The sequence below is a fragment of the Panthera tigris genome, chromosome C1 (assembly GCF_018350195.1).
Source record: "Panthera tigris isolate Pti1 chromosome C1, P.tigris_Pti1_mat1.1, whole genome shotgun sequence".
NCBI lineage: Eukaryota > Metazoa > Chordata > Mammalia > Carnivora > Felidae > Panthera > Panthera tigris.
This window is the reverse complement of record NC_056667.1, coordinates 193,873,279-193,900,477: the sequence shown is the minus strand read 5'-3', so window position 1 is coordinate 193,900,477 and position 27,199 is coordinate 193,873,279. Positions and strand designations below refer to the sequence as shown.

Sequence of the window (27,199 nt, the reverse complement as noted above, 5' to 3'; positions counted from 1 at the left end):
AGATATCCCGGGTTTGTTCTGGCTGGTTTTCCTTTTTAGTTTTAGGGTTTTTTTTTTTAATTGTTCTCTTCGCTAATTGAAACTATCCTCCCTCAATGTGGCAAGGAGATGCCGTAAGCCAGGCTTCTAAGACGGAGGATGTAGACTCTCACTGTCACTCCGAGACAAACGCAGTAAACTGAAGGTCTGTGCATAGGTCCTCCATCCAGCCATGTTGGTTTGGGGATTGTGGATGGATTTGCAGATTGCACATATCAAAGTCAAGTGCAATTAGCATACAGCATGCGGTTCTGTATCTCCTGATTTTTAAATCATTACTTTGGGGGAAAGATATATTACCTCAAAACATAGGAAGGTCTCAGCAAGCAGGGGTAGCCCACAGACTTCGCAAATTCCAGTGCCTCGTTCTGATTGACAGAAACGACAACAACAAAATGCACAAATAGTTTAAAAGATTCAATAGCTCTGCAGAAAGATATCTTTAGAACAAGTGGTAACACAACTCTTTTTATTCTTTCTCTCAAAAGACACCATTAAAATGTAAATTGGGCATTCGAAATATATAAAATTCCTAGTTTCTAATTCTATATATCAAATCCAGTTCAAAAATAGTTTGAATGTTTTTCATTGTCTGAATCTTAATGAGAATACTCCTACCAATTTGTAACCAACATTTAACCGCAATCATGGAAATATACCAGCTTTAAAGTAAAGTCACTAAGCCCAGTGTCTTCTCTCTGCCCTGGAGTTAATGTCTGCAGTAGTTAGTTAACATTCATGCTACGACTCTTCAAAAGCGAACATTAAAACAGACATGTGTTTCTCTCCTTACCAAAGTGTTCACAGCTTTCCAGGGTGCCTGAGCCACCTTCAGCTCATCCAAGACAGCTGAGAAGATAGAGCGATCCTCGGCCCTGTCAATCTGCAGAGGGCTCGTGCCCATGATCTTGACACCATTCTTGTATAGAGGGACTGCCAGGTTGTTTGGAATCTGACCCCCAACTGATATGATGCAGCCACCGCATGCCTGTAAAAGACACCCACAATATCAGCCACTGGGGCAACTTCACGGTGACTGAACAACTGCCTTCATTTCCTTAGTGAAAATGCTTACCATGCTTTGATACTTGCATTTCTCCCATCAGTGGATAATATTAAGTTATGCTACAGAGATAAACAAACTTGGTTCTTACTTTCCAAGCACTTACATGCTTAAATCTATGGAAGAGTTCCATACAATTACACATGATTACCATATCAGGCTTCCACACAACTACACATGAATGTGTGACATTTACATGCATGACAATTAGAGAAAGGAAATCTATCCAATTAATATTTTCACCATGTACTTTACACTGTAATCAAGTGTTCCTTGGACTACTGTTGTAATTTCCTAAATAGACATAGATCTCTCCTTTTCACACTCACTTCTCCTGTTCCCCTCCACCCCAGCCTTTCACATTCAGATTAATTATCCTACAAAACTGCTTCACCAAGTCTCCTATACTTGCTTTCTCCAAAGTTTCCCTTTGCCTAAAGAACAAAGTGTAAACTCATCCCCATCAACGGGACAATTAAGACTCTCCAGCTTGACCACAGGGGAAGGGAGGGAAAAATAAGATACAGAGAGGGAGACAAACCATAAGAGACTCTTAAATACAGAGAACAAACTGAGGGTTGATGGGGCTGGGGGGCAGGAGGGTGGGGAAAATGGGTGATGGGCATTGAGGAGGGCATTTGTTGACATGAGCACTGGGTGTTGTATGTAAGTGATGAAATCATGGGATTCTACTCCTGAAGCCAAGACTACGCTGTATGTTAGTTAACTTGACAATAATAAGATAAAATAAAATAAAATAAAATAAAATAAAATAAAATAAAATAAAATAAAATAAAAAACATTAAAAAATAAGACTCTCCAGCTTTATCTGTTATCATTCTCCTCCCCTCCAAGAAGACCTCCTACTCAATGTCCCAACTATGTGCACTCCTGCTCACAAGCATTCTGCCCCACTTACCCTTCACTGCCTTTGCTTCTTTTCTCCTTTTGTCTTCTCCCTTATCTAAACTCTACATAATCTCTCCACTAAAGTCCAGTCTAAATCTTACCTCCCATTTGTACACCCTCTCTCTTTTACTGCCACCTTGGCACCTGTCTACAGTACCCAATAAACTGATTTGAGTTCCTGTTTCCTTACTATTTGCCTGACAAGCAGTCTCTGAATCTTTAACCTTAATCTCTTATGAGCAGTCAAAACATCAAGATTTTTTTTTTAAAGTTCAAAGTCCCTTCCCATCTTAGTTCCCTCTGTGAAACTCTGTCCAGGCTTCATGTCTGTAAAATTAGAATAATAATAGCTGTTAGCTTCACAAGGTCACTAGAAAAGTTAAGTAAGATAATAAACATTAAAGGCCTCACACATTATAAGTGCATAAATACTACATTGTTATTAATATTAGAAAATATTATTATATCTGAATGGCCATTTATCTAGACATAATTTGTATTTGTTTTAATAACCTAATGAATATTAGAACTGCTGAAATAATAGATGTGCACCAAATGTATTTTATCATTATTTGAAATCAGTCTGAAATACTCTTAAAAGGGATAAAGCTAATTTCTCTTTGATGAGAGAAATTATATTACTGCCTAAGCAAATACCCTGCAATTGAGTGCTTAAATGCATTGTAAACAGTATGGAAAACAATAATCCACAGTTCTGCATATTTATAAGTGCACTTAAGCTTCTTTTATCATTTTTATGTTCAATATACATCTTTGCAGAACCTTTAGGAAGATTTATTCTTTGTACTATAATAATATTTTTATTTGCTTATTATTCTTAGTTTATTAGCAGAGTTAATATTTTAGAGGCTTAAAAACTAATTCCTTGATTAAATGCATACAAAAAGTTTTTTACTTGAAAGACTTCAAAATAATTTCTAAAATTAAAAAAAAAAAAAGAAGTAGCAACCTATAAGCAAAAATTGGAGTCCATTGCACTAAATGGGAGCTCAAAGTTAGAGTGAAAGTCTTTAATTAATAAATAAACCAATATTTTTCAAAATGTTCTATGAAATTGATTTTTATTTTTTAAGAAATTAGGAACATCCAAAACAGTAATAAAATAAACTGCTACTATTCATTAAGGATATTACTATATGTCCTGGACCATCTGTTTCGACCTCCACTCTATCCCTCTGAGGTAGATACTGCTCTCCCCATTTTATAGCTCAAGAAACTAAGGCTCAGCAAAGGTTAAATGACTTGCCCATATTTCACATCTACCAAATACAAAGCCAGCACTAGAACTCAATTCTTTACGTACTTTAAAGTAAGTATGCCTAACTAATAAACCAAATCTTCGAATCTTAAGCTAGCTTTATTTTTCTACCTAGTTTCAAAGATGGTTAATGTTAGAGGATACAAGGAGAGCTATTTCTAAAACATTCTTTTTGAAAGTGGTAGAAAAACTTTGTCTGCATAAAGATCATCACTGGAAAGGCAAATATATCCACAGAATGTGTTAGAGTAGCAGCTGACGGTTAAGTGCACATTTTGCCCACACAACAAAAGGAATTCAGTATAAGAGAACATGTTTGTAGGACGAAGTTAATAAAAGACAGTTCTGTGGAAGAATTCCATCTTAAATTGGCCCCAACTCTAAGCACAGAACTAGCAGGGGCTCAGGGAGAAGAACTTGGTATCCCACATGGGCAAATTAGCATTATTATCATAACTGTTTAAGCCAAATTAGTTTTAAATAACTCACTGAAATAAAATATTTTAAAGTTCAGATATTTCACAGATTTCTAAATACTCCAGCCCCAAAATAATTCTAGTAGGGTCCCAAAGTTCCATTGATCCTACCTAGATTTGTTTGTATCTTTTTACTCAGTTTAGTTTTCTGTTTTATTTAAACTTGATTATCACTAAGCTAGGGCAACCCCACACAAGAATATTTCTGAAACAATATTCAAGCTGCAGCAACCCCACAAATATATTTTTAGTACTTTTGTTGGTCCTTATTTTTATGGGCCAATTAAATGCTTTATTATAGACAGAATGCAGGAGAGAAAATTTATCTAACAGAAATAGCATTCATGTTAATTCATTCCATTCATTCATCTTTTAACTCATTAAAAGATGGTCCTGATTTTTGTAATTTCATGTATTATCTGTAATTTATAAATCTCTACTCTTTGCACATCTGTCTATGAGATTGATCATGCTTTCTTATTTTGGAATTCACATTTTAGTAAAAAACTTTCAACACTTTAGGCAGACCCTTAAGATTATATTTAATAACAGTTAAATCAAATGCTAGGAATGAAACCCAGTTCTATTTAGAGTCATTCATTGCCTAATGGGTTTTGTCTATAATTAATTAATGTCTGTCATTCATTCATTTAACTCAAGTTGTGTTACAGAGGTACCATTGTATATATATTCATATAGTATTAGGTGTTAAAAACAGAACAATTTTCTCATTAATCAGAGTACATTTTTATGGGGTATGATCAAATAAGTTATTCATTGTAAAAGCAAGAAAAATTACTTAAGCAGGACTCAAACTAGATAGCAATATCGTAAGGTGTCAGGAATATTGCCTGGAAATTTTAGACTCAATATGGTTTTTAATGAACAAATAGAAAAATGAGAAATGGGTCTTACATGGGGCTGGGATGTAGAATAAAATTAATGTTCATTTATATAACTTTTCAAACAATGAGTTTTCAAAGGAAAAAAGGGAATGTAAAGTTTAGACAGGATCTATGTGATTCTTATTCATTGCTGTAGCCTGTGAAGATTATTACATAGTTCATCCCTGAGAAAAAGATTTAATAATAGATCTAATAAAAGAGAAGCACAGTGTTGCAACTTCTATAAACAATGTAATAATTTTCAACTCATATACCTCAAAAAAACTTGAGAACATCCTTTCCCTTATAAGGAATATCCTAACCAAAACTGTGAACGAGGCAAAATACCATCTATCAAATCCAACCCTTGTAGATAGCAGACTCCAACTTCTCACTTTCTGGACCCTTCCCCACACTCAACACCGAAATTTAAAAAAAGAAATCAAAATGCAGATTCCTTCTCAGGGAGCAGAACCCATGGACACAATCACAAGGAATAAACGACTTAAGTTTAAAGGGCTGCTTTTTATAAAGTATAAAAAATGTCTGCAGCCAAAAGAATACATCACTGTAACATTTTCTATTAAAAAAATAAGAACAAGTAGGAAGGAGATTTTAGCACACCTAAAATCTCCTCTCACTCCACCTCTCATCAAGACTTCTTTCCTTTTTGTGTTTGTTTTTGTTTTTGTTTTTTTAAGTAGGCTCCATACACAACATGGGGTTTGAACTCATGACCCTGAGATCAAGAGTGCCTGCCCTATAGACTGAACCAGCCTGCTTTACTCACAGGGCATGTCACTTTTCTGACTCCCCTTTATGTTTTCTTTAGAAGTGCTTCCTTGTTGCCATGGAAATAGCCTTGGTCCTGAACTAGACCAAGAGACCTGAACCAGGAGACCCATCATACTTTCTATTATCCTATACAACTATGTACCCTTGGAAAGCCTATCGTCCTTCTAAAGTGACTCAAATGTGTGCTTTGAATAAGTTTAGATGTGCTTCCAATTTTCTGCAGATTTACTACTGAATGTCTCAGTACCTTCAGCATCACTAGGGGCATCCAAGTTTGGATTACAGCAGTCTGTCTCCTAGAGATTGTGAGGATATACACGACAACCTCATAGAAGGAGACATATATGTATATGTATGTATGATATGTGTATACAATAATAAAACATTTCCTGTGGGATACTCTAACAAATACATCAATGGAATGTTGTTCTTATATTCTCCAATACAAAATTTAAAAATATAGAGTACAACTATAAATGCCAATTAGCTTCAAAGAAGGGCTAATTTATCTTTTACCATCATACTGAATTCAGTTATTATAAAAGGATCTCATTAATATCCATGTATAACTGTATCCAAAGGCAGTTGTAGAATTTTTTAATCTTTCCTTAAAACATTTCATGGTGAAATAATTAATTATGTGTAAAATGCCTGCTGTGATTCCTATAATCCTTGTTAATATTTTCAAACAATTATGTAATTTTTCACATATTTATGTTATGGGTCCTAGTTTTATTCTAATGTCTTGAAGGTAGGGATTTGGTTTTATAGCTCTCTGCCCTTCTGAACCTAGTATTCAAGTACTCAACCTAGTACACTAAAAGGTACTCAAGATATATTTGTAGAATGTACTTGTTTTGATCCCCACCTGAAATGAATCTTAAGAAATTGTTAGAAAAAAAAAAAAAAACATGTCAGAGAGAAAAACGAAAATTGTGCATACTCTACCTAATGGTTCAATTTCATCATATGAAAAGATTAGTATACTTAGCTCCAAATAGACAACTATGGTGATATATCCATCCTTTGTCTATTTTTGTTTAATGTAATAAAATCGTCATATGTTCTGGCACTGAACTCTATACTTTACAATGTGACTCCAACCACAAATCTTGTTATCTTCACAGAACCTGCATGTAGCACATACTTAACACTCACGTGGTTCATTAACAACACCACAAAAAGATGAAACACAGAATTGAAGAAATTTCCACAAGTCAATGAATTGTCAAGTCAAAACTTGAATTTAAGTACTATGGCCCTCAGTATTTTTTTTTTCTCAGTAACCGTATGAATATACACGGGAATGATTCTAGATAGCAGGGAATTTAACTGTAATAACATCAAAAGGAACAATCACTGGACATCACTCAAATCTTCCAATAGTTATTTCTTAACTGTAAAATAATTTAATTAACTTTTTCTAGAGACTTATAGTAACCTGCAATCATAGGAATTCACAGTGAAGATATTCTCAGTAATATCAGAGGGAGAGAGGAAGCGCAACTATCAGAGAAAGCTATAAAAGTACCGAAATCATTCAGAATGAACTCATGGATCTTAAACCGAAGACTGATGGCTTCATCTCATGGCACAAAGAATTAACCAGTCCTTTGTGAACAGCTGACTTTTCTCCTCTGGGGACCACTCATTACTGAACCACAACAACACATGAACTAGAGGGAGGCTGCTTATTGTGTGTCTAGATGACCAGTGAAATCATTCTGCAAAATATTTTGGAGGGTTGTTTTGTAGTAGTTAATATGTGTTTGGCACATGTTACCAAAAGAGTTTTCAATCTAGTTGGAATGCTTAGAAAGAAAAAAATAATCACTCTGTGCCAGGGCCTCAAGACTCTAAGGCTGGGATAATTTTTTTAGAGTTTCGCTACAAAATTAGTCAGTGGAAGACACAGGCAGCTCTTTCTCCTAAGGGGAATTATAACTTAAATCTACATATATATACATACATATATATATATATATGTATGTATATATGCGTATATATACACACATCTATAAAGTATGCACTGCATATATTTTTCTTCCTTTTTTTCTTTCCTTTCTCTCTGTCTTTCTTTCTTTCTTTATTTTCCCCCTCTTTTTACCTCCTGATGGTAGATATCTAGGATTCTCTCCAAAGATAACTCTTCAAAGTACAGTTTGTCACACTCATCAAAGTCTGTGCTCACGGTCTCAGGGTTGCAATTCACCACTACTGTCTTCTTGCCAAGTTGACGCAGTGTGCGGATGCTGGAGACAGCACACCAATCAAATTCCACACTGCTGCCTGCAGAGACGGTGAGATTGGGAAAAGGGGTAAGAGAAACATGAGGTTACAACACAAAGAGCAGAGAAACATATTGCCAGTCAGTCCAAGTCTAGGAAGCGAATGCCCTTTCGATGCAATTTTTTAAAATTTCAAAATGTAAATTTCAGATCCATTATGCACACTACATTAATAGTAGGAAAAACAGGGACTAATTAAACAACAGTGACATGTTGGCTTGTTTTATATGCTAAGTTCTCCATTAGGTAATCTCCGTATTTGAAACATTCAGAACGTCAAAGTTAGTGGGAGATAATTCTAATGATAAAAAAACAAAAACCCTTTTGAGGCACCTGGGTGACTCAGTTGGTTGGGCATCCAACCCTGGGTTTGAGCTCAGATCATGATCTCATGGTCCGTGGGTTTCTGATCCAGAGCCTGCTTGGGATTCTCTCTCTCCCTCTCCACCTACCCACCTCCCCCCAACCGCCCGCCCCGCTTATGTGCTCACTCTCTCTCTCTCAAAAGAAAAAAAAAGGAACTTAAAAAATAAACTCAAAGTGAACAAACTGACCTCAGTACACAAAAATATTTAAGCTAGTGATTGGAATACTTGAGTTCTTGTTTTAGTTATTCCACTTGCTCTGCTATCTGAGGGCTAAACCAAATGATCCCTGAAGTACCTTGTAGCTCTGACATATCTTGATTGATTGGAAAATCCTGTCCTTTCCAAGCATATCCTTTTAAGCTTGGCAAGGCCACCCCATGCAGAGTGAGTGACCTTCTAAAAAGTAATTCAAAGTACAATAATGGCCTAAATACCTCAAAATATCACCTCTACTGGGATGCATAGAACTGAAAGTTCTGGGATTTGTACTAATCCTTTGCATTAGGATTTTGTCTCCTAAAAACTCTTGTCAGAACAGTAACTTATCCAAATATAGTAGTATGCTAATTTTCACTATCAATTAAGTATACACTTGATTATCAGCTCAGCTAGTCTGCCCTGGGTCTTAAGGTAATGCAGAATTGTCACATAAATAAGGTAAAATTTGAATAGGAAGAAAGAAAGGTCTAGAAAAGAGAAGGGTAGATCCTGATGGAAGTGTTCAGGCCATTTAGCCATAGGAAACTAAGGTAGTAAAGTAATAAACACTTTTGAACTACTTCAAGATTTGGCCAAAAATTGCTAAAGTAGTATATCCAGAAGCACTTAATTACTTATAAAAACTAAAGCAAACTATGCTTAAAGTAACAGAATAAGACTACATACATTTTAAATTATACATTTTATCATTTCCATACTCGAATAATCTGCAGAGACTAAATGTTAAATACGCTTGAGAAATATCATGTCTATTTAAATATACGCTTTGTAACTGTAAATTATTATTATTATCTCATTATTAAATGTCTAATTTTAAGTGTTGGGTGAGATGTAAGAATTTCCAGTTGGGAATGTTTTAATTAAATTCTATAATTCTCTGCCTATGAACCAATGAGAAAAGCTCTTGGCATTTGATATCAACAGACGTCATATATTCACAGATCTCATCTACAAATGTAATTTCTGGTTGATGTATAAAGTTCTTGAGCAAATATAGATCTTTGTGTAAAACTATGCCAGATGAGGAAACGTCAAAGTGCAATTCATTCCCCAACCCCAGTGAGAGGCTCAATTTCGTTTATGAGGATAAAAACATAAAAGGATGACATGATGAAAAGGAAGAAGGAATTATAGTTGACATCTGCAATTGAGTACGACTTCTATCACTTAATAGCTAAATAAACTTGGGCTTTACCTGTCTGAACCTCAGTTTCTGAAATTGCAAAATACTTATTATAACATCATCTATTATACATAGTTCTTGGAATAATAGAATTAACATGTGTGAAAAGTACAACATAAACTGTAAAGTCCTATGTAAATATAAGTTATCACTTTACCAATGTGATATGGACCACAGCCTAACACCATCATTCCATGGTCGTCAAAATTGATATCATGCTCCTGAGGAGAAAAAAAAAAAAGACATAGAAATTATTATGTGTTATTCTTCAATCTAATTAAACTCTTTGCCCTGTCACTGAATGTATCTTTCTCATCCTTTCTCTTATTGATGTCTGCACTGTATTAGTCTCTGGGAATCCATAAGCATAAAGTATAAACTCTACTTATTCACAAAATATAAGTTCAATATATTTTAATTAAATAGCCATGAGAACACATCACAATTGTATGTTCATGTAACCATTATCCTTATTCTAGTTGTATTTGTTTGATTTCACCATTTTAAGGCAGTTCTGAAAAGTCAGTATAGAAGTACATTATCACATCTGACCTACATAATGTCATTTTTGTTACCTAGATTACTAGATAACCAAAACCACGAAAATGTATATTCCCCATGGTGACCATTTACTAAATCTGGAGCTTTCTACGTACAGCAATTTGGCAGTTCCTACCTGACCATTGTAGGTAACATAGAGGTAGTTTGTTACTGATGGGTATTCTGCAGCCAGTGTATCAATCTGCAAGAAAATATAAATAAATAAATAATTACATAAATAAATAGGTATTTTAGTCCCTTTGTTATATTTTTTCAAGAGTAAAACAATCCGCGCTGCATTCGTATTCCTTTAAGGCCTCTTATTGTCAAATATAAAAACAATAAAAAGGTAAGTACAATTCAATTACTTTCTAATTCTGAAAATGAGGTGGGGTGGAGGAACAATGATGTAATCTAGTTATCACTTGAGCAATAAATGACAATACACACCCAGAGCATCAGTGATTCATTACAGTAGTATTTCTCACATACATAACACAATCGTTATATAGTCAACTAGTTACCAGGAAGACTTACCCAGACAACTATCTAAAGCAGCTCAAATCAGAGCAAAATGACCTATATGTAAGAATGTTTTGGGTCTGCAAATGAATGCATAGAATTTAAGTTACCAATGGCACTGAGCAATGGAATGACATAAATACCATAAAGCATGGGGAAGAGGGGAAGGGGACAAGGTCTCATTGAACATATTTTGAAAAAGTAAATCAATTCAGTTCTCAAAGGCCAGGAGCTTAGCTTAGTGAGCAAGAATTCAGGGCCAACAGGGCAAGCTAGTGTAAGGCAGGTGAGAAGGAGGAAAGATAATTGCTGAATAGAAAATATTCTGCATCAAGCCTGAGACCAAAGGCATGTGCCCCTCCGCTCCCCGCCCCCGAGCACATGGAGAAAAGTCAATGATTTTAAAGGACAAAAACCAGCTGGTGGTACTTTAAGCCAAGGCATCCTTCTACTGTAGTCCAAAAAAAAAAAAAAAAAATCACAACGGTACACCTATGAAAGTTCTTGTATGATTGTCATGAATACTAGATGAGCTCACTATGCCCAACCCTATCACAATGAATACTAAATGAACCATAATGATGGGGCACTTAAAATAAAGTATTACCCTGTAAAAAGTTAGTGCCAAAAGAGATAACTATTCTTTTCAAGAGGTCAGCCACCATGCTAGGGGATTTCAAGTCCTTCTATTACACTAAGGATTTATCTTATTGCAGATATATCTGCACAGAGGTCAAAAAGTAAAGGAGAGGTCACTTTGATTTTTTTTTCATTTAGGCAGAGAAAACCACGTACTCAGTCCTACCTTTGCGTCCCAGTGCCCCTTCAACCTTTCCCTTTTAAGCTTATATCAAACCTGTGCTGAATAAAACTGGTGGGATCATGGGCATTGACTGGACAAGTAGAATCACTTCTGAATTCCACCCCTCTTTATACTGGCAATGGCTCTATGAGTGGGTGCCTACATTTCACCCTGTGAGGAAAGGGAAATTCCTTTACCTGTTTAACCCAAGGGTGGATGTTTTTCTTTAGCCTCAGCTCCCTTGTCTGGGCCTCAGTCAGCCCGAGGCATTTTGAAATCTGCTTGTCTGAGAACCCAATCTCCTTTGCCTTTTTCAGGGTTTCTTCTGTAATGGACTCACTAGGAGTTAATGAAAAAGAGAGATTCAAGTTTAGAACAAACACAGTAAGGACTAGTGAACTGTTCAATTTCAAAAACACCAAAGGCTCCTTATTTTCCATCTTCAAAGTGTTGAGATCTTTTAAACATACACAAGTAAATAACCCACTAAATCTTCCAGCCTCTATGAAATCTAGTATTTTCAATGATATTTTCACCTTGTCAGACATGTGGTTTCCTACTTTTACACCCATGCACCCTCTTCTCTTCTTACTTCCTGGAAATCGCTTCTGCATTTTCTGTCTTAATGACTTTCCTTTTTCAAAATAATCATGGACCTTCCTCTTACTAAGTCCAAGAGGCTTTTCTCAAGTTTCATCTCCTTAACCTGTCAGCATATGACCTGCTTAGTGTTCCATTCTTTAAAGATGTCTTCCTCTGGCTCGGGTAAGTTGCTTCTCACCCAACTTTATTACTCATACTACTCACAAAAATGACTTACTGTTTTTCTGGTTTTTTGGTACCCCCCGCTCAAGTTCCTATCTTTTGTTACCTGATTTAAGACCAAAGGCCTGGCTACCTTCACTCTCCCTCTAAACTTAACCACTGCCACTGGCTCAAGCAACATAAGTAGTTAATAATTCCCAAATCTGTATCTCCTTCTCTAATGTCTGACTGATGCTCCAGGTTTCCATGTATAGGATCTTTGAGAAGCCATGTATACCTGGGCATCCAACATTGCATCAGACTGGGTATCCTTTCCATAAACTGCCTCTCTTTACTAATATCATATATCTGTCTATGTTGACAAGATAGTTCTCTGGTTTTATGATTATTTCCCATCCAAGTTAGATTTGTCTCCTCACTTTCCTGATGCTCATTTCCATAGTATAGACTGTATTTGTATTGTTTCTCTCACCTCGAATGCCTTTGACATTCCTTTTACCTACCCAACTGCTCTCCAACTCCCAGCCAGTCTTTATAGGTAAACTTAAAAGCCAAGTTTCATCCATGAAGACTTCTCAGTTTGCCCTCACCCACTGATCTTTCTGGACTCTTCACTGATTGATTTGCTCGGAGCCAGGAGCATAGTTGGAACCATACTGTTTAGCATATCAATGTCACCAATATTTTTTATGTTTGTTAGCTTTTATTCACCATCCAAATTTTTTTTTATGCTAGATTCACATTCCGCAATGACAAAGAATACGTTTGGCTCATTTACCAGATCATTCCCACTGATCTGTAGACTGGCCCCCAGACAGCATTCAACAAATATTTATTAAATGGAAAAGGGAAACTGGACTTCTATAGCTTTTATAAAAGAGACAGAGTTATTGAAATCACCTTATAACTATAATTCAAAGTGTACAAAAAAATAACTTGTAAAGAACCAAGGCACAGAAGAATAAAATAGTTCTATAAAAGTATAACTAAGTAGCTATGGATCAGCTATTTCAAGCAATAGTCAATACAATAAAATTCAATTATAACACTTTTATAGTCAATACAATGAAATTAAAATATAACGGTGTGTTCTCAGAAGATGTAATAATAAATAAAACATTTTCACTGAAATTCTGCTAATAGCATACAGTTGAATTAAATCTACTGAATTTTGTTCATTCTATTCTTCAATCTTCTTTAATTAATTATATTCTGAGTTTAGATTAGAGAAGAGAGAATCAAGCTCATATATTTAATAGCTATTTCTCTGGCTGTTGGATATCAGTATTAGTTTGGATTTTTGCAGCTATGTTTTGTTCTACTCAATTTGCTTTTTCTTTGGCCCTTAAATTTCCTTCTGTATCTCAAGTTAATTAATTATTTCTCCCAATAAATTTAATGTCTCCTTTTTCTATTCTCATTTTGATTTTTTAATCTTCCCAAGTATTTGATAAACATTCTCCCAGAGCAACACATTTTCCTGTCAAATTCTTGATTATAATCTGATTATTAGCAGTCACTTGCTATGTGTGCCACGCATTGTGCTTCATGTTCTATAACTATGCTGTCCAATATGGTGGCAACTAGCCACATGTGAATGTTTAATTTCAATGTAATTAATTAAAATTTTTTTAATTAACATTTAGATTCACAATTGCACTAGCCAAATTTCAAGTGTTCAATAGCTATACATGGCTAGTGGTGACTGCATTGGATGGTGCAGATTACAGAATATTTCATCATCACAGAAATTTCTACTAGACAGTGCTGCTCATGAAGATACAAAACAATATTTGAGATAATGGAATGATAGAGAGTGATTCGAGACATTTTATGGAGAGATAAGCTATGTGGTGCAATGTGAGGTCAGAGAAAAGAGATAACAGTGTGAGCGAATCTGGTTGAGAAATACTACGGCAGTAGAGGGATGAGAACAGAGCCATAAAGTTCAGCTTCATATGGATGAAAGAGTTGACAGATGTACTATAGGCAAGGGCAACTGCATCTGCAATGATTTGAGACAGTGATCGGCATGGCAGGTATAGAAAACATATGGAGGATTTGTAGTTAGGAGGAAATCATGAATGGTGAAGGTAGGGCAATGTCATTCATTGTCATCCTTACACGTGTGCTTTAACACAGTGAACATGTGCTGTGTCTAGGGCTCTGTGCTACCTACTTTAATGATGGAGTGATAAAGTATCGAATCTCTACATTCAGAGAGGTCAGAGTATATTAGAAGGCAAACAAATAGCCATAGATGTGTCTGCACGGTGAGAGGTGCCATCGAGGAATGTAGAGACGAGAAGGCTGTGGCTCGGGGGAAATGGTCCCACAGCACTGGAGAAGTCTGCAAAGGCCTTCCCCAAGAGATGACGGCTGAGCTCCTAGGGCTTTTGAAAACACCCAACTTTCTGGTGTTTATCTTTAGTTATTGCAAAAAAGAAAACATTTTGAGACAAAAGCAAAGAATAATTTGTTTGTTGCTATTTGCTTTGGAAACAGATATTTTCACTTTTCTTGCCAAGATTATGTTCCTAAACCAATTGCTCATTTGTTTACGTGCAAGTATGCATTCAGCCTCAAAGTGGAAGTGCTTGATAAATAAGCTACTTTCTAAGTTAGAACTATGCATGATGTTCTTTTGAAATAAATATATTTAATTGTGAGTTTTGCGAAAGATAAATCATATTAATGTTTACCTGCATGGTGAAAGTCTACCCATCTGCTCTGTGACCTGCAATTTTGCTTAAAATGTAAGTATGAAGCTTGAGTTACACGGAGAAATGCTGTACACATCACATTAAGCCAATTTTTACCCTTAGATTTTTCTAGATACTTGCTAGGGCATTTTCCTATAATTGTGAGATAGCAGTAAAAGAAAAATTAAGAATAAACAGATCTTCAGTAAGACATTTCTTTATTATTGCAATAACTATTTGAAGCAAAACCCATATTATGGTACTACATCAACAACCACACTAACTTAAATGACTAAATCCTAACCCTGAATAGCAGCAGTCCAGACACACTTAAAGAAACATGCCTTAAAAGAGCCATCACACCTGTAATTATGACTATGGACTAGCAAAAATGCAAGTCCTCCAAGTCCAAAGATAACCAGAAGTAATATATTCGTCTTTAGCTCCTTTGGTCATGTTTTTCTATTTTTTCCCTTGTCTTGAATGATTTATTTTTATTTCTTCTTATACAGAATATCAGTCAATTCTTCAAAGGTTGCTATATTGCTTCAAATGAAAACTATAAATAATGGTATTAAACAAACAAAAAAAGAAACCATTTAGATTCCTCACATTTCTATTAGGGATGAAATAAATTTGCATTTGTTTTGTCCACATTCAGCAATGCAGTCTTTTCTATTGCTGAAATATGCATAATTCGTCTTATTCTTTTCCACGAAAAGAGTCCAAGAGAGCATATAAAGACATCTCCAGCAAACATGCAAAGTCTTCCTCCCCGACTCACCAAATAAAATTGGACTCTTACCAACAAGCAAATAAAAAGAAAGAAAAAAAAGAAAAAAGGAAGACTGATTGATAGAATTGGCCTTGTGCATAAAAAAGGACAGTAAATTAATTCTGTGCTCAGTTCTGGTGGGAAAAAAAAAACAACAAAACAGCTATCTGTCACAAGACTAACTCAATCATTACTACTCGACATAGAATCCCCACCCCAGAGAGTTTTCATTATGTAAAGGGGACGCCCAAGAAGAGCAACGGCAACATGGAATAATGAATCACAAATGATAGAATTTTGGAATGGGGTTGAAAACTACCTCTCCATAGGCGTCCCCTCAATTCACCCGGTGAGATTTCCAAAACAGCTTTATCAAGCTAAACTTGCAGAGTGCATGTTTCAAGCTCACAAGCTGATTCGCAGAATATTTTCTTGGTGAGTCCAAAACAGCTTTAACTTTTGCTCAATATTCAAACAGCTAGACCAACAGCATGCTATGATGTTTTTAAATGTCTTGAAAATTAGGGTGTATTGAATTGGAATAGTATATGAATATAATCACGTTCATCTATTTTCATTTGAATGCAAATATTGGGTAGGTATGTTCATATGAAATTCAAAGTGATGTATCTTCTATAGTATTTTATTTATAATCTCTCTGGTTATTAATTTCTGCTCTTCAGACATGTTCGTAAAATAGTGCGAAACACTTCCCAATCCTCATTGAGAAAATACATGTTGATTCTGACCCACCCTGGCAATCACAAAGACATGGATAACGTAGGTCCCTTCCCACATTCCGTGCTACCCTAATACTCCTGGATATGCAGAATACCAAGACAGGAAGTGGCTTGCCTCCCTCTCTACATTTCCCTCATTCACTTTCTCTGCTGCTTTTGCATAACACAAAGCTGGCTGGCATGTGATTACATATGGAAGAAAATTGACTTTATTCCCTACTTGTTCCGATACAAAATTTTATTTTGAGTCCCATTATAATAAAATAAAAGAAGAGACAGTTTGAAGACACGATTCATTAGCTTTGGGCCAGTGATTTAGATAAGGTTAAACCTCTTCAGAGTCAAATGCAAGATGAATAATCTTAAGTGAACATAAAGCTCATTTAACAATGTGGAGATTCAGACACATGTTCCTTGTCTTTATCTGCCCATATTGGGCTGTCTTCCATTTTGCCTGCTAAAAAGAACTTCCATCAGAGCGAGATTTTTTTGAAAAATCAAGTTAGATGAAAGCTTATTTTAGTGAGACAGGGATATAATATTTCTATTTTTCAAAAGGAAAATAAAAACCTTAATTTGGAACAAACTCAAAATAGAATAATTACTAAAAGAAATATAAATGCTGAATTTGTAATTCAAGACTGCCTTTTGAAGCCTCAATAGGGAATGCTCCATTTATATTATATTGTAAATCAAGGGAGCATTATCCCAAGCAAGAAATGTGATCAGCTGAATGGGGCACATTGCACAAAAGTGCACGTTTTTATTTTTTTTTCAACGTTTTTTGTTTTTTTTTTTTTTTTTATTTATTTTTGGGACAGAGAGAGACAGAGCATGAACGGGGGAGGGGCAGAGAGAGAGGGAGACACAGAATCGGAAACAGGCTCCAGGCTCAGCTGTCAGCACAGAGCCTGACGCGGGGCTCGAACTCACGGACCGCGAGATCGTGACCTGGCTGAAGTCGGACGCTTAACCGACTGCGCCACCCAGGCGCCCCGTAAAGTGCACGTTTTTAAAATATGCACAATAAATTATCCTATTATCAGGTACACACATTTGTGTGTACTAGTATGTTTGTGTTTATCTTCACTGTGTCCTCTAAAGCTTGCTACAGATATAACTCGTCTTTCCCCTTCCAGCTTTCCTTGCCTTCAGCGTTCAAGGGCAAACTCTTCAAAAGTTACACTTTCATCATTGCATAATAGCATCTAAACAATAAAACAAAGAAACACCAAATAGCTGTGATGCTGGCCTTTTCAAAATCTCTAGTTCCTCTCCACTTAGCAGCACAAAATGACAGTTCTGAAATTTTGGAGGGGGAGGAACATCTTCAAAACAATCAGACTTTTACATTCCCTGCCATAATCTTTTAGTGGTGAGACAGCATGGCTCAGCCTCTACCGAGGCAAGTCTCTGCTGCGTTCTCTGGTTGTATAAACAATAGGAGCCTTTCTCCTCTCTCTCTCCTCTCTCTCTCTCTCTCTCTCTCTCTCTCCCCCTCTCTTTCTCTCTCTCTCTCTCCCCGACTTCCAATGTAGATTTTGTTGTTGTTGTTGTTTAAAATTCTACCCTGTCATCTCCGAAACTTCCTCCACTCACACTTAGTCTTCAATAATAAATGATAAAAGGAAATGGAATAAATTCCCCTTAATGAGGAAATTTTCACCTGGCATAAAGGAACTGGGGAAATCTATTAACTGACTGGTGAAACGCCTGCAGCATCACAATTACCAGGGGACCCAGCACACTTCACACAGTCCTCTCTTCCACTTGACTGGCTTTTATCTGATCCACCAACTCACAAGTAATACTAAACAAATTTCCCTCCAGATTGCACAAGCTCTAATGTGAAAATGAGCACTCCACTTGGCCTACAATTATGGGATGGGCTTGCGATTTTATTATTATCTTCTTTTTAAAAATCCCCTAAAAGGCAGAAGCTGAGAGAAGCGCTAGGGCCTGATGCTCTGTAACTACACCTGCTTTAAGGACAGAAAACTGAGTTAAGGCACATGTTCTCTACCCCAACACCCTCACGTCAGCGTCTCCCTCAGTTTTGCATGGCTTTGCGGATTATTTTTGGCACTTCACAGGTTTGAGACCATGCCACAATCACAATCATGCAATCGGGGGTGAAGTTATTTGTCCTCTCATCTTTTCTTTCAAAAAGACAGGCTGTTACCTCTTTCCTTAAGAGAAATGCAAAAGAGGGGCACCTGGGTGGCTCAATTGGTTAAGCACCCGACTTCAGCTCAGGTCATGATCTCACAGTCTGTAAGTTCAGGCCCACATCAGGCTCTGTGCTGACAGCTCAGAGCCTGGAGACTCACTCGGATTCTCTCTCTCTCTCTCTCTCTCTCTCTCTCTCTCTCTCTCTCTGCCCCTCCCCCACTCATGCTCTGTCTCAAACATAAACAAACATTAAAAAAAAGAGAAATGCAAAAGACATTTTTTTCAAAAGCAGCGGTAGTATTTAGAAAAGCAAAAGGATGAAACCTAGGCAATTGGGTGAATACTACAATTTTCTCCGAATTTTTGAAAGCACTGTGTTTTGTTTCTGTATAGCAGTGAGGTATTTGGAGAAATTAAAGAAAACCTTGATCTTTACCTCTCATCTACAGGACAAACAATACCTGGGTCCAATGTTCATGTTGAAAGCACGCCATCAGGAAAACTATCTGTTAGGATCTGGGTCCACTTAGCACCACTGCAAAAATGCTACACGATCCCAGGTGTTCATTTTCAAGGGATGATGCACTTAAAACTGCATTTCACCTTAAAGGCTACTAAAAACAACAGAATCCTCCAGAGGAAAAGCTTATAAAGCAATTGATACCGTAGATATTTTTAAGTAGGCAATTTTTAATTTATGAATCTTATGTTCATTTTTTTACTCATCTCTAGTGACCCCAATAATCCAGAAATATTGTGGTATTACTTTCAATCTGGTAAGACCACTTATATACTACTGACTATAATATCATGATTATTTTCTATGAATACCAAGTAATAATAATGGGGAAAATTACCTAACATAGGTTTCTTGTAATTCTTGAGCCACAATAAATCACATTTTATATCTCACTGATTCCTAGTTGACAATGCTGTGACTCTTATTCTCTGCCATAGATTTGGTAATGATGAAAAATAGGTGGAAACCACCCTGTCACGGTAGTAAGTCACTTCTATTAGTGTAAAAGAAAGTGTTCTGGGGCACCTGGGTGGCTCAGTCAGTTAAACATCTGACTTCAGCTCAGGTCATGATCTCAGGGTTCGTGAGTTAAAGTCCCACGTCAGACTCTGTGCTAACAGCTCAGAACCTGGAGCTTGCTTCAGATTCTGTGTCTCCCTCTCTCTCTGCCCCTCATTCACTCTACTCTCTGTCTCTCTCTCTTTCAAAAATAAACATTAAAAAAAGTATTCTGGGGCACCTGGGTGGCTCAGTTAAGCTTCTGGCTTCAGCTCAGGTCATGATCTCACCGTTCATGGAGTTGAGTCCTATGTCAGGCTCTGTGCTGACAGCTCAGAGCCTGGAGCCTGCTTCCAATTCTGTGTCTTCCTAGCTGCCCCTCCCTCACTCGTGCTCTGTCTCTCTCTATCTTTCAAAAATAAATAAATGTTAAAATTTTTTTTAAAAAGAGTGTGTTCTGTTATGTTCAAAACAGCATGCTTTTATTAATCAAACAGCCTTCACCTGATCAGACTGAACTAAAGGGAGAAGTACATACTATGGAATATTGCTTCTGTTATTTCTGATTAATACATTTACTTATAATTTGAAATCCATTCAATATACTCTTTCCCCCAAATTAAGATGTATACAGTAAGCAAAATCCTGGATTTTCCCATAAATATAGGTTTCTTATGGGTCCAGAATTTAAATCCAACAAACAAAAATAAATGCTGTACAAGGCCTCAGTAGAAAGCTGAGATTAAACAAGCATTCTTTGAGGTTTGAAAATCTGTTATTTCACAAATAAATTTATTTGAAAGCCCTATATTTTAAAACCTCTCAATTACCTTTGTTTAAAGCAAGTCATGTTTCCGTAGAATAGCTTTCCAACTATCATGTGTGTTGTTCCACACAACAAATGTACAACTTTCAATATATAACTTTCTTTGACTTCTAGAAACTATTACTTAGAATCTAATTAAAATAAATCACTTAACCGAAGCCTAGCTACCAATAAACACTGCATAGATTTTGTTTTCTTGCTAAATGTAACATACATAGAAGTAATTTTTGATCAAATTTTTCTAGTTCTTAATGAGCAAAAAAGCCTTTTCTAGAAAGCCTTTTCCTAATGGAAAGTCATTTCTAGGAAGATGTGGAAAAATTCTAGAAGTAAATTCCTGATGACATGTCACATCAGATCTATGTTAATTTGAGGATCACTACCTACATGGAAATCAAAAATCTTTATCACCGAGTATTTTCCAGAAGAAGACATAAACATAATCATTACCACCCATGACAGCAAAAAGTCTCATTTAGTTCATGCTAATGAATATACTCAAGAGCAAATTGAGTTGCTCTCCTTTCAAGATGCCTAGAGCAAAGATGGTCCATTAAGTGGGTCCAATAGCTAAAGAGCAGGTGTGGTAGGGTAGGGTTTGAGGTGGTATCTGTAATGTCACCATGGCCACACTAATACTGATGTGACTACATGACATGACATTACATGACATGATTACATTATTATCATTGTGTTGAACAGGGAAACTGCCTGTTTCAACCTTAGGTATGTATCACTGGCCAAATCTAGAGTCAGGCTCCAACTCTGCTGAGAAAAACAATCACATCAACCAGATGAAATGATTAACACGTGAACTGCTATCACCGGGCCAAGCAGGTAATAAGTGCTTCGTAAGTGCAAATGCCAGGGGATAAGGAAGAAGGGGAAGAGCTGGTCCAAGAAAGGAGAGAGAGGAAGAGAAGGAGGGGGGAAAGCAGGAAGAGCAGTTAATCAGAACACAACCGCTAAGTCACCTACCTTAGGCCCCAGCACCTCAGCGTTTCACAGACTTTTCCCTCCTCTGCAACATTCTTATGTATCTATGCCTTGAGGCCATGAGGGCCACCACACTGTGTACTCCCTGCAAATAACAACTGATCTTCTGGAGAGCATGTGCACCCAAACATTTTCTACGCTGTCAGGAAGCACGGCCACCACCCTATGCTCCTCAGGCCAGCAATCATGTACTTCACCTTCAAGGGCTGCCTCAGAGGCTTGATGTCTCCATAAAGACATTTCAGGTATGAATAACAGATGAAAAATTTCGGGGGGGGTCGTTGAGTGATTGATTATCTAGCTTCTATAACTACCGCGGAGGTAGATTATTTTGTGTAAAGGTCATTTCCATTGTATACATCAGGTGCTTTTCACTGACCTGCGTTAACATAGAGGATGAGGTGTTTACCTCTTATTTAAAGAAAGATTAAATGGATGTGTATGTGTGCATATGTATACAGCCTTTTATTTGAAATATGGCAAAATGTAAAAGGAAAACCCTTATCCCGGGTCTCCATATCCTTGAAAATTCTGCTTATATTTTTTTAAAGGTGACTCACCAGGGCTTTCTCCCTGCCAGGCCCCTGTGTTTTCCCCACAAGAGTTCTAGAGAAGGGCACATCTCTTACAAAGCTTCTGCTCTAAGTGAGGTCAAGGATTCAGAGAGGAAAACACACAGCTCACAAGTTGACAGCTAAGGAGGAACTGATCTCCAGCTGTCTGATTTAAAAGTCATATCTCTAAAAAGAAGCTTTTGAAAAGGGTTAGTGATTAGAACCGCAGGCAGAAGCCCTGGGCTAGATTCCTTGCTTTCTCCTGACTGGTGTGACATGTACTATGACACACGCCTCGATGTGACTCAGTTTCACCATCCACAAAAATAGAATAGTGGTATTTTCTACCTGTATTGTAACAGAAATGCATTTAAGGTCACCAGAGAAATACGGATCCCTGTATTATAAATATTGTTAGTCTGTATTTTTTGCCTTAACCTTCTTGCTGGTTAATTAAATTAGAAACTTCATTACCATTGTAAATACTTGTGAACATTTTTCACAAAAATTTTTAAAAACATCTGCAATATTGAAAGTTCTAGATAGTTCTTTGTTTTTAATAAAAAATATAATTTTGGCCTGTTCTCAAGGGACCATCGAGATTTTTTTTCATGCCCAGACAGGAATTATAATGCTTCCAGTATATACAATCTCTATTTGATAATATAAAACAATGAGATAAACCCCCTGTTATTAGAAAACAGTTTATTTGAAGTATTCCTACCTAAACAGTAGATATGCAGTCACTTAAAAGAATGAAAGTGTAGAGATGCTGATTTACAATGTCTTCCAACACAGTGAGTGTATATCTTAGACTATATGTTTTTCAGGCCATCATTTTGTGAGTCTCTTGGAGCAACTAGGAACTATAAACACGTTTTCCCGTACTCCAACTTCCCTTCTTTGCCATGACTAAGAAATTATGATTTTCACTTTCTCCCAAGAATATTTATTCATTTATTTCATGGGCATCTTATCACACAAATATTTTTGTAATATTCTTTTTAAATTTTTTTGTTTAATATTTATTTTTGAGAGAGAGACAGAGACAGCGCATGACCGAGGGAGGGGCAGAGAGAGAGGGAGACACAGAATCTGAAGCAAGCTCCAGGCTCCGAGCTATCAGCGCTGAGCCCCACGCGGTGCTCGAACTCATGAACCCTGAGATCATGACCCGAGCCGAAGTCGGACACTTAACTGACAGAGCCACCCAGGTGCCCCGGTGCTTTTGAGTGTTTACTTGATGGAAGACATCATATGCCAATGCCGAAGAAAATATATGATCAATAAAGAATTGGAAGCCATTCATATCTGTTTCAGAGTTGATGCTATACCTCAGCATAGTGAACTTTATTCTTTGTTCACACAAATCAACAAAGCCTTGTAAGAAAAATTTATAATAAAAGTCTACTAAGACCTTATGATATTTGGAATTTGCTGTGATGGAACTTACAGTTTAATTGGAGGATGTTACTAGCATGCATCAAATAATTACAAAACAATGAAATGAAACTGTGGTTCCAGCTGCTACTTATATTGAACCATAGCTGATAATATCCACTTTAATTTCTGTTCATAGAGTTGATTTATTTATAGTAAGATTCTCATTTTTATGAAACATAATAGAAATATAACAATAGAAGAGCAAACACAATTTGTTACTTCCTAAGTAAAATTTATCCATTTTCCCGTCACCTCTTTCTTCTTGCATATTTGGTCCTTATAGACTAGTTCCTGTCCTTCCTCCGGATCATCAAATTTGGTAGACTTACTCAATTCTTTCCCTCTCTGCTCTCCCTAAACCCTGCAATATTGGTGAAAGTGTCTTCCTATATTTATTTGTTTTGTGTTAAAACCTCTCTTTCCTTGGCTTCTATGGCACTGGAATATATTGAAGTATATATTTTGTGATGTATAGAAGGGATATATGTTGTCCTTGGATTCTGAAAGTCCTGAACTTAAATCCTGACTCCAACATGCACTACCTCTGAAATCTTGAAAATTTACTTAAACATCTGAGGCATTGTTTCATTTATAAAATATGAAGGAGGATGCACACCTTCCAGGAAACCTTAAATTGATCCTTACATGAGAAAACTTCTGCAAAGGTCTTAGAACTTTTATTTTAACCTCTACTTAACTTTTCCAGCTTTGTGTTCCTGACTCTAGTTGATCTGTTAAAAGTATCTGCCTTATGTATAACCATGTATATATATTTAATCTTTGAAAATAGATTACAAACCCATTGAAGGCAGGTTAATGACTAACAATTATCCATTCACAAATGTCCCTGGGCCTAGTACCATGCCTTACATATAGCAGGTCCCCAATAAATATAATGACTGAGTAGCTGAACAAATACCATACGGTCCAATAAGAGCTCCTAATAAAGAGAACTGCCATCAAGAAAATATATAACTCATCATGCTGAAATCAGAAATATTGACATAGGGATAGAATCTATTAATTCTTGACTATTAAGAGGCACATACATGCTAATTATGACTATATGTTATTTTAAGTCAACTTAAGATTTTTGAACTATCAAACGTTTAAGAATCAATACACACAAAATATATAATATTCATCTTGTGAATTATCTAAATATCACTCTGAAACAGTTTGGGTAAAACATTTATCTTGCCCGTGATAGAATCAAGTTCTCTCTCCCACTTTCAAAATACACATATGTAAACACTATTTAAATAGTGAATTCAATTAAGATTCTCAGAACATTAGTATTTGATGTAAGCTTTTACTCTATATCTGATTCAATAAATGATTAGTTAAAAAATTAGTGAAGGCCTATGAAATCTATGACGTCACCTAAAATATCACATGGAACATAAAATGAATTAAAAATAAAATGTATTCTTGGCATTAGTTCACAGAGGCATGGAAATTCCCACAGTAATACTCCTCTTTTACATAGAAAAAAAAAAAAAACAACCTCTTTTATGTAAGAGTTTTTAGTATTCTTGAATAAGTTTATTAGATAAGTTGTTTAGGGTATGATGACTAAAATTGTAGGATGGTAATACGTAGTAAATAATAAAGTTGTTTTCCTTTAGGGTTAATCACTTCATACATAATATATCATATATTCATCTTAGTTGCACAGCCTCCCAGTAAATTAAGAGGGGAGTATTTTTTTTTTTTTTTTTTACTACAGTGAAACTGAGACTCAGAAAGATAGTGTGAGTTGGCAGTGAGGTCACAGGACATACCCATTGATTGCAAATCAAATCAACGGTTTCCACTAAAGTGTCCAACCATCACCATCTCATTATACATTAAAAATATTAAATACCCACATACTTAATATATATATGGATGTCCACAGACTGGAGTAGGGAAAATGGTCATTGGTATCACAAGCATATGTCATAGTGAGGTATCATCAAAATTATAACATGCAATTAATTATATGTCATATGTAAGGAAATATATATATTTCTTTCCCTAAGTTATTTCTGTATCTAGTATCCTTTAAGATGAAAGTTGTTCATTATTCATTTTTTTCTATCAGAAAATGTAAATTACCTTTAGAGAGTGAAGTACTGACATTTCTCTGTCTTACATACAAGTTTTAACAACTTTTTGGTGACACTTTCCCCCCCGAAAAACTTTAATCAAATATAAGCGCAAAATGTTCCTGTCTGGTTTTGCCATGCCTCGTGAGCAAGTTAAATAAAAAGTCAATAGAAACTAACATGTGTAGGAGAGGACATTCAAAGGGAGTGTTCCAGCTAAGGTGACACCTGCATTATTACATCTGCCAGAAGTTTGTGGCTGCAGGGAAATGGCCAACTTTACTGAGCTCAATTTAGCACTTGAATGCCCAAGTGGAACTCACCAGGTTTGCCCTAGATTGTTTTCCTAAGCAATAGGCACACCTATGATTTTTCAGCACTCGCCAATGGACACAGTTTATCACACTGAACACAGTGATGTTCAGATGAAAATTGGACCCTTCAAAAGCACACTTTCCTCTTTTTTCCTACATTGAATGTAGCAGTAAGTGGCAGTGAAGGGGGAAGAGAATATTAATGTTATCAGAATTAAAACATTAAAAAAGAAGCCTATAGGATATTAGACAAAAGCAATTTCTGAACAATTCATACTTTAATCCATAGTAAATTAAATTTGTGTCGACAATTAATGGAGAAATAGATCCAAATCTTAGCCTCCTATATTTACATGATATAAACTGTATGTCAATGGTCATAGACCCTATTTTTAAACATCTAAATTGGACGAAAACAGTTTCCTTTTGATAGGTCAATCAGAAATAGTTAAAGCACCCAAAAATCAAAATAAGAAAATAAAGAAATTAAAAATAGTTACAGGCAGAAGATAAGCAGTTGCTCGAAGCTGGTAATCAGCACCCTCACATTTTTTTTCTTGCCTGTTCATGTTGCTTTTTTTTAGGCGTCATTACTGTCTTTCAATCTAAAATTGCTACTCCCATGTGATATTATAAATAAAAATGTTTGGAGTATTGTATCCTGAAATAGTCCCTGCTTACAAAAAAAAGCTTTCTTATAGTTGACTTCCTTCCTTCCTTACAGCAAAAGGGGTTCAACTGAGAGATCTGTGTACCTGTGCTTGTCTATTACTTCCTAACATAGGTGAAACTTATCATATGTGCTAGTTCTACAGTGATGGGACAACTATCCCTTTATGGACTACTGTTACTACATTGAAAGTGTAAGGGCACCCAGGTGGCTCGGTTGGTTAAACGTCTGACTCTTGATTTAGGTTTAGGTCATGATCTCACAGTTCTTGGGATTGAGCCCCACACTGAGCTCTGCGCTGACAACCCAGAGCCTGCTCGGGATTCTTCCTCTCTCCAGCTCTCTGCCCCTTCCCTGCTCAAGCTCTCTCTCTTGAAATAAAATAAATAAACCTTTTTTTAAACTGTCTATGACATGTAACCTTATTTCCCCCAGATTTATACATAATGTCTATAATTCACCTTTCCACACCTCTAACCATAATATATACAATTATATGTGTGAATGCACACATACGTATATATGTGTGTATATACATATACACACACTTACATATAGCACAGGGGTGAAATATCAAACATCCTAGGCCCTGGAGTCCTGCTCAGGTTTGATCTCGAATCTGTCATTTATTAGCATGTGATCGCAAGGAAATTGCTAAATATCTCTGTACCTCAGCTTACTATCTATAAAATCAGGATAACTACTGACTTCCTTAGGTTGTGGTAAAAATTAAATGAAATAATGTAGCTAGAGTAGCGACTGATACG

At 36.2% G+C, this 27,199-nt stretch overlaps 1 protein-coding gene across 1 annotated transcript in view; it reads right to left on the bottom strand.

The window, feature by feature from the left end:
- The window catches only part of CPS1 (carbamoyl-phosphate synthase 1), a 130,171-nt gene that overhangs the window by 32,130 nt on the left and 70,842 nt on the right, over positions 1–27,199 (bottom strand). The window contains exons 22-27 of the mRNA XM_015539236.2: positions 11,565–11,706; positions 10,180–10,245; positions 9,661–9,724; positions 7,553–7,734; positions 833–1,027; positions 340–407 (exon numbers count right to left, since the gene is read on the bottom strand). Coding sequence (XP_015394722.2) covers positions 340–407; positions 833–1,027; positions 7,553–7,734; positions 9,661–9,724; positions 10,180–10,245; positions 11,565–11,706 — 717 coding nt within the window. The remainder of the gene's footprint in view (positions 1–339; positions 408–832; positions 1,028–7,552; positions 7,735–9,660; positions 9,725–10,179; positions 10,246–11,564; positions 11,707–27,199) is intronic.